Raw genomic sequence first — 18,168 nt, 5'->3', positions numbered from 1 at the left:
TCTTTGGGAAAAAATGTCTATTCAGTTCCTCTGCCCATTTTTAATTGGATTGTTTGTTCTTTTGTTATTGAGTTGTATGAGTTCTTTATATATGTGGAATGGTAACTCCTTATCTGATTTGTAAGTATTTTCTCCCATTCTGCAGGTTGCCTTTTCATTTTGCTCATTTTTTCTTTTGCTGTTTAGTTTGATGCAGTCCCAATTACTGCTTTTTGCTTTTGATGCTTGTGCTTTTAGTGTTATACCTGAAAATTGTTGCCAAGATCAATATCAGGGAGGTTTTCCCTTATGTTTTCTTCTGTGTTTCATGGTTTTCAGATCTTATGTTTAAGTCTTTAATCCATTTCAAATTAAGATGTGTGAGTGGTCTAATTTCATTCTTCTGCATGTGGTTATCTAGTTTTCCCATCATCATTTCTTGAAGATACTATCCTTTTTCCAATTGAATATACTTGTCTCTCCTGTAAAATATTAGATGACTATATAATTGGGGGCTTATTTGTGGACTTTCAGTTCTGTTCCACTGGTCTATGTATCTACTTTTATGCCAGTACCAAACTGTTTTGATTACTACAGATTTGTAATATGGTTTGAAATCAAAAAGTGTGATGCCTCCATCTTTGTTCTTCTTGCCCAAGATTGCTTTGGCTATTGGAGTTTTTTTGTGGCCCATACAAATTCTAGGATTATTTTTCTATTTCTGTGAAAAAACGCCATTGGAATTTTCATAGGGATTGAACTGAATCTGTAGATGGCTTAAAGTAGTATAAACATTTTAACAATTCTAAATATCTTTCCATTTATTTGTGCCTTGCTTAACTTCTTTCATCAATGTACAGTGTATAGATCTTTCATCTCCTTGGTTAAATTTATTTCTAAGTATGTTATTGTTTTTGATGCTTTTGTAAATTGGATTTTTTAATGTATATCTTTTACAGGTATTTTTTGCTATTTGTTGTTAGTGTACAGAAATGCAACTGATTTTTGTATATTGATTTTGTATCCTGAAACTTGACTGAATTCATATATTAGTTCTAACCATTTTTGGTTGAGACTTTAGAGTTTTCTATATATAGGATCATGTCATCTGCAAACAAATAATTTAACATCTTCCTTTCCAGTTTTGATGACTTTATTCCTTTTTCTTTCCTAATTTCTCTAGCTAGGACTTCCAATACTATGCTGAAGAGAAGTGGCCAGAGTGGGTGGGCACACTTTTCTTGTTTCTGAGGGAGAGCTGTCAACTTTTCACCATTGAGTGTGATTTTAGCTGTGTGCTTGTCACATGTAGCCTTTACTATGTTGAAGTATATTCCCTCTATACCCAATTTGTTGAGAGTTTTTATTATGAAATGATGTTACATTTTGTCAAATTTTTTTTTGTACCTTCTGGGATGATTATATGATTTTTATCTTTCACTCTATTAATGTATTGTATCACATTTATTGATTTGTGTATGTTGAACTATCCTTGCATCCCTAGGATAAATCCCTCTTGGTCATGGTGTATGATATTTTCAATACTGTTGAATTTGATTTGTTAATATATTGTTGAGAATGTTTGCATCTGCATACATCAGGGATATTGACTTGTAGTTTTCTTTTATTGTAGTGTCCTTATACAGCTTTGGTAGCAGGGTAAACACTGGCATCATAAAATGAGTGTGGCAGTGTTCCCTCCTGTTCAGTTGTTTGGAAAAGTTTGAGAAGGTTTGGCAGTAATTCTTAAATGTTGATAGAATCCTCTAGTGAAACTATATGGTCCCAGGCTTTTCATTGTTGGGAGGTTTTAATAAGTGATTCAATGTCCTTACTCACTATTGATCAGTTAGATTTCCTATTTCTTCATGATTTGCTCTTTGTACTTTATATTTTTCTAGGAATTTATCCATTTCTTCTAGGGTATCCGATTTGTTGGTGTACAGTTGTTTGTCAGTTTTGTTTGTCTTTTCAAAAATTCAGCTTGTAGTTTTGTTAATCTTTTGTATTGTTTTTCTTGTCTCTATTTCATTTATTTCTCTATGATTTTTGTTATTTTCTTCTTTCTGCCAACTTTGGGCTTAATTTGTTCTTTTCTTGGTTCCTTGAGGTGTAAAGTTAGGTTAGTTGTTGATATAGTAGCCCCCCCTTACCCACAGGGGATACATCCCAAGACCTCCAGTGGGTACCTGAAACTGTAAATACTACTCAACCCTGTATATGCTATGTTTTTTCCTATACATACATGCCTGTGATAAAGTTTAACTTATATATTAGGCACAGTAACAGATGAACAACAATAACCAATAATAGAATAGAACAATGATAGCAATATACTGAAATAAAAGCTACAGTAATTAAAAGAGTGTTGCTCACATAAAGTCAAACATATAGGCCAATGGAATAAAATACAGTCCAGAAATAAACCTTCACATATATAGTCAAATGATATTCAACAAGGGGACCAAAGTCGTTCACTGGGGAAAGGATAGTCTTTTCAACAAATGGTGTTAGAGAAATTGGGTGACCACATGCAAAAGAATTAAGTTGAACCCTTATCTAAGTTGGACACCATATATAAAAATTAACTCAAAATGGAGCCAATACCTGAATGTAAGACCAAAAGCTACAAAACTCCTAGAAGGAAGCACAGGGCAAAAGCTACACAGCGGTGGAGTTGGCAGTGACTTCTTGGGCATGACACCAAAGGCACAGGCAACAAAAGAAAAAAGATTGCATTCATGAAAATTAAAAAATTTTGTACATTAAAAGACACTGTCAACAGAAAAAGGCAACTTACAGAATGAGAGAAAATATTTTCAAATCAGATATTTAATAATGGATTCATGTCCAGAATTATAAAGAACTCCTAAAACATAATACCAAAACAACCTGATACAAAAATGGATAAACTAGATAAACATGCATTTCTCCAAAGAAGATATAAAAATGGCCAGTATGCACAGAAAAGATGATCGACATCACTAATCATTAGGGAAATATTCTCACCTGCTTCCCAAAAGTATGCAAATAAAATCATTTGCAAATCCAAACTACAGTGAGATACAACCTCACACCCATTAGGAGGGCTAAAGGGTACTATGAAAAAAAACTTTTTAAAAAACCAAAACAGAAAATAACAGGTATTGGCCAGGATGTGGAGAAATTGGGAAGTTATGTATTGCTGGTGGGAATGCAAAACAGTACAGCTGCTACGGAAAACAGCATGGCAGTTTCTCAAAAAATTAAAGATAGAATTACCATGTGACGTAGCAATTCCACTTCTGAATATATATTGAAAAGAATTAAAAGCAGGGTCTTGAAGAGACAGTCGTACACCATGTTCACAGCAACATTATTCACAACAGCTAAAACAAGGAAGCAACCTAAGGGGCCACCAACAGGTGAATGGATAAACATAATGTGGTATGCACATACGATGGAATATTATTCAGCCTTAAAAAGGAAGGACATTCTGATACATGCTACAACATGGATCAACCTTGTGGACATTATGCTAAATTAAATAAGCCAGTCATAAAATAAACAAATACTATATGACTCCACTTATATGAGATGCTTTGAGAAGTCAACATTATAGATATAGAAAGAATGATGATTGCTAGGGGCTGGGGGGATGGGAGAGCAGGGAGTTATTGTTACTGGGGACAGAGTTTCGGTTTTACAAGATAAAGAATTAAGGAGATGGATGGTAGTAATAGTTGTACAATATTATGAAGGTATTTAATACCATTGAACTGTATACTTAAAATGGTTAAGATGGTAAATTTTATGTTATGTGTATTTTATTACAATAAATAAATTTAAATGTCTTTTAATAACATCACATTAGTTCTCCTTAAAACTTCTTCACATATTTGTTAAATTACTTCTGGATAGAAGTGGAGAAACACAAGTACCAAATGATTTTCCTCATTTGTGGAGTATAACAACGAAGCAAAACTGAAGGAACAAAACAGCAGCAGACTCAGAGACTCCAAGAAGGGACTAGTGGTTACCAAAGGGGAGGGGTCGGTGGGGAGGGAGGGAGAAGGAGACTGAGGAGTATTATGTTTAGTACACATGGTGTGGGGGGTCACGGGGAGAACAGTGTAGCACAGAGAAGACAAATAGTGGATCTGTGGCATCTTACTACACTGATGGGCAGTGACTGCATTGGGGTGTGGGTGGGGACTTGATAATATGGGTAAATGTAGTAACCACATTGTTTTTTCATTTGAAACCTTCCTAAGAGTGTATATCAATAATACCTTAATAAAAAATTTTAAAAAATTTACTTCTGGATAGCTTATATTCTTATTATCTGAAATGGTAACTTTTTCATTAAATTTTAAAGCTACACTTTGCTTGTGTGATATTTGTGTGCTGACCTTGCCTATATATAGTAAAATAAAAATCTGACTAGTTCTTTTCAGTTATATATATAAACAATTAATTCATCTAGAACAATTTAGAGTTTTGTTTCTTCCTTTTCTAGTCTCATAACTTTTGTTTCTTTTTCTTGTTGTATTGCATAGGCTAATTAAAGTGTCTAATCAAATGGTGTTATAAGCATCCTAGTTCTCATCCTGGTTTTAAAGGGGAGACTTTTCATGATATGCCATTGGTTTTCATGTTTAAAAGAATGCTTGCTTATAGATACCCTTCTCTTCCTAGTTTATCATGAAAAGTAATGTATTTTATATAATGCTTTTTGCCTAGCTGTTTACACCATAATGATGTAATTAGTAATTTTTTATACTAAAACAATCTTACTCCACTTCCCATAGAAATGAAGATGATAGACAATAATGAGGCCTGATGCTGCCTGAGAAAACCTAGCAAGACTCACATGCCAGACCCCTTTGCTGCTTCCGAATGCTTTCTTGGTGCCCTCACCTTCTCCTTACACGACTGAGCCCCCCTCTTTCTCTCAATCCTTCTGAATTGCCTGTCACCACAGGACTTCCAGGGAGAGCTCCTCCCTCCAAGCTGGCTCTGGACACCCGGGAAGAAATACTCTCACCTGCTTCCCACAGCTATTTTCAAGGGTTTTAGCTACTGGGTTATAAATCAAAATATTCATTAAATTATGTCAGGTTAGGGTTAGATCTGTCATATTACTGATAAGGAATATTAGTGATATTAATTAGCAAACCACCAGCTTCCTCTCAGCCCCCTATGGGCTTATTTTGTCCTACTCTTCACCTAGTGTCTGAAGTTTTGTCCAGGGTACTGATAATAACATAGAGTGCTAACTCCATCCCAAGATTCTATCCTCTGAACTTCACATCTTCTCATTTAATTCTCATAACAACTCATATGAGCCCAATTTACATATACTAAAATTAGGGCTCAGATAGGTTAAGTAATTTGTCCATGGCTACACAGCTTGTAAGTGGTACTTGTAGTTAGAGCCCAGGACTGTCTGATCCTACAGCCTGCACTTTGAAGCACTTGGCTATAACCCCTCCTCTGGGTAAGGGGAGGGGAAGGAGTGGAGGTCTCCTCTCTACCTGCCAGGATATGCCAAACATACCCACTTAACACCAGGTATGAGGGGGATCACCTGTTGATGGGACCCACTACTGTAGTAGAGAACCATTCCTGGAGTAAATGCCTAGACTATCAAAGCTCTTGAACCCAAGGCCGGGTAGGCCAGCTGCCGCCTCCCGTTCCCTTCTGTGGACCCATCTCCGCCCTGGCCCTCCTCACCCTGCACAGTCCCCCACCTCCTCTTTCCTACTTAGTGGGAGCTCTCATGCCCTGTGACTCAGCCCTCCCAAGAAATGACACACCTTTTGCTGAATAATTAAAACCAGGAAATACTTAGCTCTACAAAAGGAAGTAAAGAAATGAGCAACTCAAAGGCGGTCTAGACAAGCAGAAGGGGCAAGCCTGCACTCAGGCGGCTGCGAGAGTCCAACTGGCATCTGAGTGTGTCTGCTTGCAGATAAGAGGGGCAGGGAGCCGGGGGAGGCGGGACCATGTGGCTGCCCCCAGCTCTTCTCCTTCTCAGCCTCCCAGGTGAGTGCAGTTGGGGCTTTGGGAATGTGGGTACTACAAGGCCAGGGCAGGGGACAGAGAGCTGCTGTCCCAGGTAGAAAGGGAGGCGTCACTTTCAAGGAAGTGAGAGGTGGTGGCTTTATTAATTCAGCAAAAGCTTTCCGGGGTCCTACTTTGTGCCAGGCATGTATCAGGTCTGGGGGACAACAAGGAGAAGAGAAAAAGGACTAGCCATTAAAAAGAAGACCCCAGACAGCTCAGTGGGTGAAATGTACAGAAAAACAGCAACCAATGGCAGGCCATGGGAAGGCATGGATGGAGGGTGCCCCGAGGACGCAGCAGGTCGGCTGAGGGGCTGCAAAGGGCTGCTCCTTTCAGTGTGCCTTGACAAAAAGGGAACAGCCCTTCAAGCAGAGACAAGAGCAGAGCATTCCAGGGAAAAAGGGAAAAAGGACTGCTTGGCCTGGATGGAGGGATGAGGATTGAGAAAGGATGGTGCATTCGTGCAGAGGGCATCTCAGCGTACAGCGGGCCTTGGGGTGACTGGTCAGACGTCAAGCTGAAAATGTACAAGACAAGATAATGAAGGGCCTTAGACACCATGCCCAGGAACCAAGACTTCCCAAGAGAAAATTGCTCAGGAGCCCAAGTGGGAGATGGAGGGGGTTCGACTATCTCTTTTTCTCTGTGGAAAATCATTGCATGCACACAGAGGACACTACAGGACAGTCTGGAAGTTGGTGCAATGTATGCAGCATGTGTGGGTCACACAGTCTTTCTCTGGGCCCAGGGACTCACCATCTGGTGCAGACAGACTGGTCCACAGAGGGGCTGCAGGAAAGAGCATAGCCCAGGGGTTGGGAGCCCTGAGTTCAAGTCCTGACGGGGGTGCACTGTTGTTGAAGCCATGACCTGGGACCTGTAGATGGGCTGGGGGCAGTAGCTTCCCTGTGACTGCTCTCTCTGATCATTAAGTGGGACTCCAGGTGGCCCAGGATTCCCAGAGGACAATGACTCAGAATGTCTGCATCTCCTCCCTGGCTCTAGCTTGCATTTGAGTGCAGAGATCCCACCTTCTCCCTCTGAATCCCAGCTCACCTGGAGGCTGAGAAGGGCCAGCATAAACTGTGCCTGGGCTCACACACTCACAACACACACCCACATGCTCACATCTGTATTCTCATACACCCATACACATATGTGTGTATGCTTACACAGGGACACAAAATGCCATATACACTAGCACACACTTTCACAGTCACATGCTCACACATGGTCTCTCTCATTTGCACATCAATGCACACTCATACTCACAATACAGTCAGACACACACATACTCAAATTTAAATGCACACTCATACGCTCACACATGCCCATGCACAGTCTCATCTGCACACACCCAGACAAACACCTCTGCCCGAGATGAAGGTTGAGACCTGCAGTGGCTGCTCTGCGGCTTGAGGTGGCGGGTGCTACAGAGACAGGACAGGGAGTGCCTCCTCCTCCAACTCCGAGTTAATGAGGGAAGGGCTGAAGCTGGCCAAGGGATGGAAGCAAAGCCACTGCATCACGTTTTCACCAGTAGACTGCCATTGGCCGCTCTGGGGTTACTTTGGTGAAATAAAGGAGGAGAGAGAGTGGACAGGGCAAAGTCAGAGTGATCTAGCTTCTTTCTGGTGGGACGCCTCGCTGGTGTGCTGGGTTCCGTGATCCCCCACTGGCCCCAAGAGGAAGGTAGGGCACTGGCATAGAGTAGGAGCTCAGGAAGTGTTTGCAAGTAGAAGAAAAGACCCCCGTTCTCCGACAAAGAATCTGAGGCAAGAACGGCCAGGGGCACAGACCTGAGCCCCAGAAATTACTGTCCAGAGCTTGAGCTGGCATGGCTGCCTGGGGACATCAGCAGGACCCCCTGCCCCAGAGGTGCAGAATAAGATGGACTCAAAGCCCACTGCACACCCCACGCCCCTTGGGCATCTCTGCTCTGGGCTCTCCCTTTGGCTCATTTTGTGTGTCATTTGTCACTTGCTGTCAGCCCCAACGTGGATGGAGCTCAACAATTTTTCTCGATTTTGAGACAAGGTATTCATGTAAGGATTTTGCACATGTTGCAAACCTGCCCAGAGGATTAAAGTGCAGGAGAAAGTTTACCTATCAGGTTCATGAAAACAAACATTGAAATTCAAACAGCCTTTTGCTTTTAAACCCTGACAACCCTGTTGTCCAGAGTTCTGCTCCCAGCTGTCTGCTCCCCTCTCATCTCCACCTCTCCCTTTCTTCAAACCAACTCTTGAAAATATACATATTCCTAATTAATAGTTTCATTCATCATGATCTGTGTTTATAAAAACCTCCCACCTATTTTTTTAAATGAGCCCAGTCACCTTACAAGTGTGTTGCCATTAGTCTGAAGTACCAAAACTAAGACTGACAGAACTTCTATTTTGAACCAGCGACATCTCTCTCTGCTGTTTGTCGTCACTGGCAGATACAGTTTATACTGAACCTCTGCTTCCTTCTGTGGTTTTTTTTTTATAAGAATGAAAATGACCCAAACTGCTGATCTGATGTTAATTTACATCAGTTACTATATTATAATTTATGTCAATTGCTGTATAATTTTAGCAATGCTTTTACTAATTGACTTCTTTTAATCAAAAAAAAATTTCTTAGTTGTTTATCAGCTAGTGGTGTTGTGAACACTCTTACATTTAGAAATGTATGATTTAGAAGGTAAAATCTCTTCCCCACAAACTCCGATCTCAGAGTTGTTAGGGCAGACCATAATTTACTAGCCCAACCTCCCATTAATGGCATTTGAGTTTGTTTCCAATGTTTACTATCCCATTAAGCTGCAATTAGCACCCTTATACTTCATTGTCCACTGGTGTGGAAATTACAGTTAATCCTAGAACTGAAACAATTATGTACAAGATCATACTGACCAGCTTCTTTTCAAAAACAGCCATAAACTGTATTGGTACCTATCAGGATCCGCTCCTCAAGACAGAGCTTCCTAGCAAGGGAGACAGAGGGAGAGAGACTGCTCACACAATAAAATACCAGGGAGGCATTCAGGTTCCTATAAAGGGCCATGGGAGCAATGGGAGGGGGCAGTTCTGGTTGGGAAGGGGAATAAGACTTTATAAGAAAGGCCAACCCTTGAAAAAGATGTCAAGGTGACCAGCAGGCAGGCTGGGTTGGAGAAGGGGTTTCCACCTAGGAGACAGGACATGAACAATGATACAGCACCTGGGAGGGCCCGTGGGGTCAGGGGAAGAGGAACGCGGGGTCGGTGATGGCGCGGAGGGGCAGGAAGTGGCGCTGGACAGAGAACTGGGATCCAGATTGTAAAAAGATGTGAGTGCCAAGCTAAAGTGTTTTAAGTCGTTCTCAGGTGGGTGGGGCAGGGGGCATGGCTTCAGGAGAGATTTGGAAAGATTTTTAAGTGCTCACAAGTGCTGCTGAAGACAAGGTGGCACCTAACTCCAGGAGTGATTTGCAGAGGAGACTGGAAAAGAGGTGCCGCAGGAGCTGGGGAGACCTCCCCACATGGGCAGCTGCTGCCATCCGGGTACTAGATGAGCTCCTAACCTCTTGAGCGGCTACTGCAATAGAGCAACCCTGGATGTCTGGGGCTGGACAGGTATCCAGGTCTTATGATAACCTACTAGGTGGCAAGCAGCAGAGCCATTTCACAAATAAAGAAGCAAGACCAGAGAGGTTAAGTAACTTTCCCAAGGTTTCCCAACTAGCTTGTGGTAGATGTGTCTTTCGCTGTCCAAAGTCTGTTCTCTTTCTGCTATGTCATGCTGTCCTCATGGACTGTGGCAGCAGAGGAGGAAGAAGAATGCTATTTTGAGAAGCATTTTTGATGTAGAGTTGACTATTGTTTACCAATTAGTTGTGGAGGGAGAAGGAAAGGACAGTATCAATGAAGTTACCAGGTCATCTAGTCAGCTGTGTTGGTTTGAAGAGCATAAAGTTAGTTCTGTGGATCAAATACTACATTAATTGCTGACGGTGCTGTAACAAAATGCTACAAACTTAGTGGCTTGAAACTATGACTGAATCAAGCAAAACTGATGCACAGCAAAGCTGAACACTGACAGCAGGATGTACGGAGAGTGGGTGTTTACTGCAGGGTGCCGTGCAAGGAGAAGGGTGGCCAACGCCCAACGTCCCAAGCTCCCTGTCGGCTTACAAGGAAGGGTTTCTGAAGGCAAAATTATGGGGAAGCGTTGCAGGATGTGTGGTCAGCTGGTGCCCATTCTTCAGGGGATTATTTCAGGAATCTTAGCTGTCAATCTTCTGGCTCCACCCAGTCTGGAGTCTCCATGCTTGTTGTCAGGAGGTGACATCTGGTGGGGTCTAAGTTCTTGTAAAACTTCTCAAGGAAACCTGAGTCAAGAGTTTATCTAGTTATAGATAAACTTAGTTCCCTTGAGGGGGAACTCAAAGTCCTGTGTCTCCATAGTTTATTTTGCCTTGATTTGCAAACTCCCATTTTCTTTAATCTCCAATCACCCAGTCTAATTTCCACACTGGTCATGACTAAGGGACTCAGGCTTCATCACAAGAGGGCTACGTGTGCCCTTACAAACTGATGTGAATGTATTATCTTACAGTTCTGAAGTCAGCGCACAGAACAACAGAATACTCATTCAGTTTGCACTCATCCCTAACCTGTTCCACTTCCAGCAGAACTTTGCTAGTCTGTCCACAAGAACCCTCCACGAGAGAGAGGAAATTTGGAAGAAGAGTTAAGTTCAGGACGGAAGAGGTGGCGCATTTAGTTCTGTGACTGTTGAATTTGGGGTACAGACATCCAGTGCATATTTGTAAATGGTAGGCTGGAGCTAAGGGGAGAATTTGGGCTACAGTTGTGGATCTGGGAATTATCAACATACAGGCACAAATTGAAATCAAGAAATGAAGAATCCCTCTGTGGGGGCTCCAGAAAGTGAGACAAGGCGAAGGCCACTGAGAGAGCCCTGGGCTGCCCACGGTGTTCTGGAACTGCCTCACACTGAATTGCAGGAACTGACCTGGGAAGAGATTTCCAGTGACGTTGCCCTGCCAGCCTGAAATCAGCCATGGTAGGAACACTTGTGCTGCAAAGTTGGAAAATGCTACAAACTGGAGATTTCCCCCTCTGGACAGGGCTGGTTGTTAATCTACTAACACACTGTGGGTTACAGCAAGATTTAAAGGACAAGGAAAAGAGAAATCAGCAGATGCCTCTGAGACCGAGTAGTCAGAGGAGAAGGAGATAAGATGAGAAAAACATTGAGGGCGAGGAAAGAGCAGGTCAGGAGGGTCACACACTGCCAGCTGGTCTGGGATGAGGAGCGGAGCAGAGGCCCTGAGGGAGCCCATGGGGAAGCTGGGCAGAGGAGGAGGTGGACGTGAGGGGTCAGCTAGTGGGGCGCCTGGGAAGGCTGGGGACCCTGGCCCAGTCCCTGAACATTAGCCTGGGGCCACCTGAGCCCTGAAGTGGCTCCAGGCCCAGGGTGACAGGAACTGTATCTCGCTTAGAATTCTGTTTTCCAGGCTGTTTCTCCATCAAAGGCCCAAGGTCCGTGAGAGGTGTAGAGCAGGGGTCGGTGGCCGTGCAGTGTAACTATGACTCCAGATGGAAGACCTACCGGAAGTGGTGGTGCCGAGGAGCAAGCTGGGATTACTGCAAGGTCCTCATTCAAACCGCAGGAACTGAGGAGGAAGTGCAGAGAAACCGTGTGTCCATCAGGGACAATCAGACAACGTACCTGCTCACAGTGACCATGAAGGACGTCAGGCAGGATGACACAGACACTTACTGGTGTGGGATTCAAAAGACTGGGATTGACCTAGGGGCGAGGATCAGAGTCACCATTGACCCTGGTAAGAACATCCCCCTACTCCTCAAGGCCCTGGTGCCCAGGATGGGGAAGACCAAGGGCTTGAGCCTGTCCCCACCCACCAGGGGCCGAAGGGAGACAACTGAGCCCCTGGGAACAGTGTGAGAGAGAGCAACAGACAGACAGACGGACAGGGGACGGAAGTGAGAGAAACGATGGAAGGGTGGCAGCCCAGCCCTGGTCCCTATCACAGACAGAGTCTCTCCGAAACTTCCTGCTGACGCACGGGGCTGGCAGGGCTTGTGGTGGGGTGCAGGAATGTGGACCGCAGCGCTGGTGACCCATAGCCCAGGCCTGTTCTCCAGGGACTGGATAGCCCTGGCAGCCCCACTTCTCTCATCAAGGCCCTGGGTGGGCCTCAGATGCCTACAGAGAATCCCAGGGCATCACTCCAAGAAGTGGCCAGTCTCTGGGAGTCACACTCTGGACCTGTCATTACTCAGAGGGTGGCCAGAGGGCCCCTGAGGCAACCCAGAGGGTCCCATCCCTGAACCCCATGAACCTGGCCAAGTCAGAGTGGCTCTGGGCATTTTCCAGGGCTTCTCCTCCTCCTCCCAGCCGCCCCCTGTGCTACGTGCCCTGGCTGCCTAGAGTGAGCATGGAGTAAGGGGCTGAGGAGTTCAGGTAACAGTGGACACTTGGAGAGAAAGGAAGGCTTTGGCCATTAAGTCAAATTCAGGGACGCCTCCAACTGCCCTGGAGTCTCCTCTGGGCCTTGACGCCAACAAAGAATTCAGGGTCTTCCTGGTGGCACAGATCTGTTACTATGAAAAACAGCCTCTACAACACCCCCCTCCCCACCTCTGCCTACCACTTCCCCCCAGCAGGTGTGTAGGCCCAGGCATCCCTCAGCCCAGGGTCCACTCAGGCCCAGTAGACGGTGGCGTGCAAATAGCACCGACTTTAAAACAAGCCCTTCTACTGTTAAGGTTGGAACCAGAGAGGAACATGGGGCTGCCCCTGGGTGACGTCCAGAGGGGGCCAGCCAAGCAAAACTTCCCAGGGTTGCCAGCAGGGGAAGCCAGACCTGTGGACAGAAGAGGGATTGATTAAGACACATGAGTAAGAACCAACATAGGCTAAAAATGGCTCAGCTAAAAGCTCCATGGAGAGCTTTAGGGAGAATGGCGTTTAGGGGCCTGGGGTGGGAGGCCCAGGGAGGCACCAGCCTGTAAGGCTATCGGGAGCCTCCAGACGACCTGTTAGGGCTGCAGTTTCCTGCAGCTCGGCCAGGAGGTACCTTCACGACCACAGGTGGGCATCTTGCAGAGCACGTGCCAGGCCTAGAATGAAATAAAGGTAGGTCACGGGTAATCGGCAGCCGGCTGGCCTCAGGAATCCATGACCAAGAGGTTCACCTTAAATTGCCTTCATGGTTTCTCATAAAGATGTCTCACTCATCACCGCCATTGTTCACCATTTAACCTGAATGTGCCCTTACTCACCCACCTTCCAGAGTTCTCCCCCTTACCACCCCCAATAGCTAGAGGCCCCATTCGCTCTTGTGCCCCGCTTGGCACTGCCTGAGCAGAAAGAACCTGTGACTTTCCCTTCCCACAACCAAAATTCCCACTTAGAGGAGTAGATGGAGAGAGTATGAAAAGATGGATCTCCCTCCCCAGAATAAACTACAGCGCCTACACCTGTTCAATTACTTCTTGCCACACCTGAAAATGATGGAAAAAAAGACTGTTGTGACTCAGGTGGCCCAACAGAAGGAGGAGGAGCCCAAGGGGTTGAAACTCCCTAATTCAGGGGCAGGGGTCTCCCCACAAGGGCTGGCATGGAGGGGTGGCACTGTGAGCCACACACAAGTCCCTGGTTTGTGCCCCTGACCTGTGGCTGACTTTGCCTGTGTCTAGAAGGAATGGCTCTGACCGCACCAGAAGCCGCCAGCAATGGTACAGAGGAGTTCTCGGGCTCCTACGCCAGGTGAGTGAGGGGCTGCATGCTTCTCCTGCCCCCCGCCCCGTGAGAACCACTCTGCCCCTGTGTGGTCACCTGCCGCCAGAGCCCGTCATAGCCAGAGCAGGCCCAGAGGCCACCCTGGGGTCACCCCTGCTCACACGCCCTCCCCCATCTCCCCATTCCAGCCCTCCCCGGAACAGTACTCTGCAGAACCTTTGTCTATAAGCCTCAGCCGCCCATTCAGCTGTCACCAAAAGCACTAATGACCTAGTGGCTGTCAAGGGGAGACAGGACACACATCTCCTCCATGCAAGGCATCAGGTGCCACAGAGCAGGCAGGTGACTGAGCAGCCCAGAGCCGGCATTATCAGAGCAGCGAAAACACAGGCGGGCAAACAGCCTGATGGGTGACCCGCAGGGGCCTCTCCTGGGCTGATGCCCTTTGGGCAAAGGGGAGTTCCAGAGATGAAACGAGAAAGGAGGATGGGGCCCAGCACAAAGCAGATCCGAAGAGCTGAGGTGGCTTCTGGGGGTCTTAGTGGTCGAGCCACTGAGGAGGACTGAGCCCGGGAGCCCACTCCCAACTCGGGAGTCTTGGGAGTGGGCCCCTGGGCTCGGGGTCAAGGGCTTTGCTGAGCGGGTCAGCTCAGGGTTCCGACCACTCTGCCCGCCCGCAGGACCCACTACGTGCTCCTGGTATTCGTGAAGGTGCCCTTCTTGCTCATCCTGGTTGGTGCCATCCTCTGGTTGAAGAAGCCTCAGTGGCCCCCAAGCAACTTCTCCCCTGACCTTCTGTCCAAAGACACAGCCCCATAGATGGGTGAGCAGAAAACCTTCTGACTCCGGACCCCCTTTCTGGAGGAGATACAGGCTGCGGAAGAAATGCCTCTGAGGCCTTGGGATAGAGTGGTTGAGGCTGGGGGCCTGGGGTGGCCAGGGGGCCTGGTGTCCCCTCCTGAGGCACCATCACAGCCTGGAGAACCAGCACCGGGCCCCCATGTCAGGTAGCACCTCACACCCCACCCCACCTATCTGGGACTCGTGGCTGGCGGACTGTTGGGGTGGAGCCCAAGTTTGGACGGATGCATCCGCCACTGCCCAAGGGACTCAGGCACGGCTGAGGAGGCACAGGGAGCAGCCTGGGGGCTGCAGGAGAAGCTGGTCAAGCTGGCTCTAGCCCATGGAACCCTGACTGATGCCCCATGCCCCCCACCCCCTCAAGGGCGGTGAATCTGTGGCAAGTTCCTGGTTCTGGGACATGAGAGGCTGCGCGTCCCCTCTGCCCCGGGGGGAGGGGGGTGTGACACCATGAGTGCACAGGCTGAGGGGGGACCAGGAGCCCCTCAGGGGGAGACTTCATCCTCCTCCCCTGTCCTGGCACCCCCAGCTCAGGGACTGGGGCTTCCTGGGGCAGCGGCCTGGGAGTCTGGTCTCCTAAGGGGCTGCTTGGCCTCAGAAATCACCTCAAGGCCGGGGAGGCTGGTGTAAAAACTGAGAGAAACGATGTTGTCTCTCTTAAATAATGTTGTTTAAATAAAGTTAATTAAAACCGAGGCAAAAAATGTTGCCTTTCTTAACGATGCTGCTTATTAAATAATCTCCATTAAAAATGTCTGAGGGCAATGATGTCTCTTTCATGTACCTCACGCACAGCAACGATGCCCTTGGCCTGAAGGGAGGGTCATTGCCAGGAGGAGAAACAGCCCACATGCAAACACACGCAGGCACAGCTTTGGAGTGTTTCTCTTTGGTTCCCCACGCCCCCCGCTTTATTGAGGTATAATTGACAAATAAAAATAGCATACATTTAGGTGCAAATGTGTTTTTTAAAGTGCAGCACGTGATGATTTAGCAGACACATATGTCGTGAAAGGAACCCCACAATCAAGTTAATGAAGACATCCATCACTTTCCATTGGTATCTTTGTTTTTGTTTATTTGTTTGTTTGTTTGTTTGGTGTGGTGAGAACACTTAGGATCTACCTTCTTAGCAAACTTCAAGTGCACACACAGTATTATTAATTATGGTCACCACACTGTACATTAGATCCCCAAATTTATTCATCTTAGAGAGTTTCTGCCCTCTGGCCAGTCTTCCCCATTTTCCCCACTTGCTCCCTCTTGGTTCTATGTAGAGTGTTTCCGTAGAACAGCGGTGAGGACGTACCCACCCTGCCCTTTGTCCTATCACTGGGCCCTGGTTCTGAGCCTCGTCTTCCAGGGGATGAAAGAGAAGGGAATCTTCCGGTCCCGGCATGGTAGCTGGAGCCTCCCTCCCCACTGGGATGCTCTGCTCCCCCGTCTTTGCCCTTCAGCCAGTGAGAAACTTTCTTCCCCTTTATACTTGGGTTAGGGCTCTGGTCAGTGGCAGGCCTGAAAATTCCACAGTGCCCAGAAAGGACACAGTCTGAGCCAAACGAAGACCCTTTGGGTCACCCTGTTGGGCTCCAAGGCCCACAGTCCACCTGCTCCAGGGGCCCCTCCGTGGGTACTTTCCTGGATCCATCCTCCTGAACATTCGGCCAGTGGCCAGACTCAGGGGACTAGGGTGACTCGGCCACTCTGCGGGAGGCAAACCAGAGGCCGGACACTCCAGTGCAAACGGGTGGCGGGCCTTTGGTGGTTGCCGGCCTGGTCCAATGCTTTTCCGTTTCCTACTGTTGACAGTCAGTAACCCCGTCTCTTTGGAGATACTGTGGTTGGGTGATCACTCTTGTAAGGTCACGGGAGAGAATCCACCAGAGTCGGCACCTGTTGTCCATCCTGAGCACCACCCTCACACACATTTCTGGGAAGTGCCCCTTGAGTTCTGATGAAATCTGTCAAGCAAAGCTTGCCTAATATTCCCGCTGTCAGGTGGGGAGAAATGCAGAAGAGAAAAAATCAGCCGCCAAAGAGCGGCCTGGTGCAGAGCCCCCATGCCCGTATGCAGCTGCAGACCCGGAGTCCCTTGGGTGCTGATTCGGCACATGCTGTAGCCAAAAGTGAACAGAGGTAAGGCAGTAGGAGAGCAGGTGTGACCGCTCTCTGAAGAGGAGAGAACTCCTTCCCTGGGAGTTGCTTCTCAGGAGACTTTACTTCTGAGCAGTTGCTCATCCACAGAGGAAGTTCACCAAGAGCAGAAGCCTGGGGGGAGCAGGGGCAGCGTCCCCCTCAGGAAGGATGTGGGAAGGGCTCACCAGGACCCCTTGATGCGGTTTATGTCCTGAATGGGGTTTTATGAATAAAGGAGTATATTTCCAGCACGTTCCTCTGAAGCATCTCTCCCCGTGGCTCGCCTGCCTGCTTGGCCTTGTTTCTCCTGACTCAGGCTTCCCAGATCCCCACAACTGGGTCTGCTTATGGCCCGACTTGCAGACCCCTCCCCACTGTGAGTCTGGAGTCAAGTCTCCACCCAGAATGGGGGTCCCTATGCAGCTGTGGTGGCTCTCCTGGGCATCCCTCTGAACTCATGCTGTGAGGGTTGATGGGGAAGGGGCCTGGGGCCTGGCCTGCACACCACTCTCCACCCTGCTGCTGGGTGGGCACCGTCTGCTGCTCTGCATCATCTCCATCCCACCTGCTCATCTGCTGGTCACCTTTCCTCAGGCCTTTTCTAAGCTTAGGAACCACAGATCTGTGGCCAGGCTCCTGCCCACCTCCTACCAGCTGCCTGCCAGGCTCATGAGTCACCCTTGTGTCTGTGCAGCCCCATGACTGGGGCCAGCTCAGCAGAGCCCGGAGAGGAGGTGTCCTGGGTGTGGAGGTCAGCCTTAGTCCCAGCGGCTGAGACCCCTGTCCAGTGGGAAGCTCCAAGGACGAACTGCTGGGGAGTTAGGGCCAAGGGCCAAGGCTGCGGTTCCCACCGAGAGCATAGGACGGGGGCCAGGCCACATCTTTATTGCGCCACTTAGCCATCCACTCATTCATTCATTCATAACCAGTGAAGCTAAAGTACCTAAGTTCAGGCACCATTTTCAGTGCACCCTGACTACTGTGTGAATGAGGAGAGCCCCTTGTCATCCCCTTCTGTACATTTGGCTCAAAATGCAGAGCCTGTTCGCATTGCAGCTGACCTTCTCCAAAGAGGAATGTTGCGGCTGAGGAGAGAGATGGTGGGCTCTCCGGTGGCAGCCACCACTGGAGAAAGCAGAGCTTGAGATGGAAGCAATAATGAGATACCACTGCACACCTACCAGGATGGCTGAAATCGAAAACACTGACACCACCACATGCTGGCAAGAGGTGGAGCAACAGGAGCTCACATTCATTGCTGATGGGAATGCAAAATGGTGCGGCCACTTTTAAGACAGTTTGGGAGTTTCTCACAAAGCTCAACACACTCTTTACTATCCAGCAATGTGTGGTATTTACCCAAGTGAATTGAAAACCTATGTCC

General features: G+C 47.4%; 1 protein-coding gene across 3 annotated transcripts; it reads left to right on the top strand.

Annotated features, from left to right (window-relative positions):
• The first annotated feature begins 5,837 nt into the window (after positions 1-5,837).
• Positions 5,838-15,397, top strand: LOC108386117 (CMRF35-like molecule 7). 3 transcript variants are annotated; one of them, XM_073235879.1, is made up of 4 exons: positions 5,838-6,006; positions 11,521-11,865; positions 13,748-13,814; positions 14,468-15,397. In XM_073235879.1, exons 1-4 carry the CDS (start codon positions 5,967-5,969, stop codon positions 14,604-14,606), a joined length of 591 nt encoding a protein of 196 aa, XP_073091980.1. In that variant the 5' UTR covers positions 5,838-5,966; the 3' UTR covers positions 14,607-15,397. The 3 variants fall into 3 exon arrangements, with proteins under 3 accessions (XP_073091980.1, XP_073091979.1, XP_073091981.1); XM_073235878.1 differs by having other exon boundaries at positions 13,745-13,814; positions 14,468-15,393; XM_073235880.1 differs by having other exon boundaries at positions 11,536-11,865; positions 13,745-13,814; positions 14,468-15,392.
• Positions 15,398-18,168: the final 2,771 nt, after the last annotated feature.

This window comes from Manis javanica, chromosome 4 (assembly GCF_040802235.1).
Source record: "Manis javanica isolate MJ-LG chromosome 4, MJ_LKY, whole genome shotgun sequence".
Taxonomy (NCBI): Eukaryota; Metazoa; Chordata; class Mammalia; order Pholidota; family Manidae; genus Manis; species Manis javanica.
Note: the sequence above shows the minus strand (reverse complement) of the source record. Positions and strands in the feature narration are given on the sequence as shown.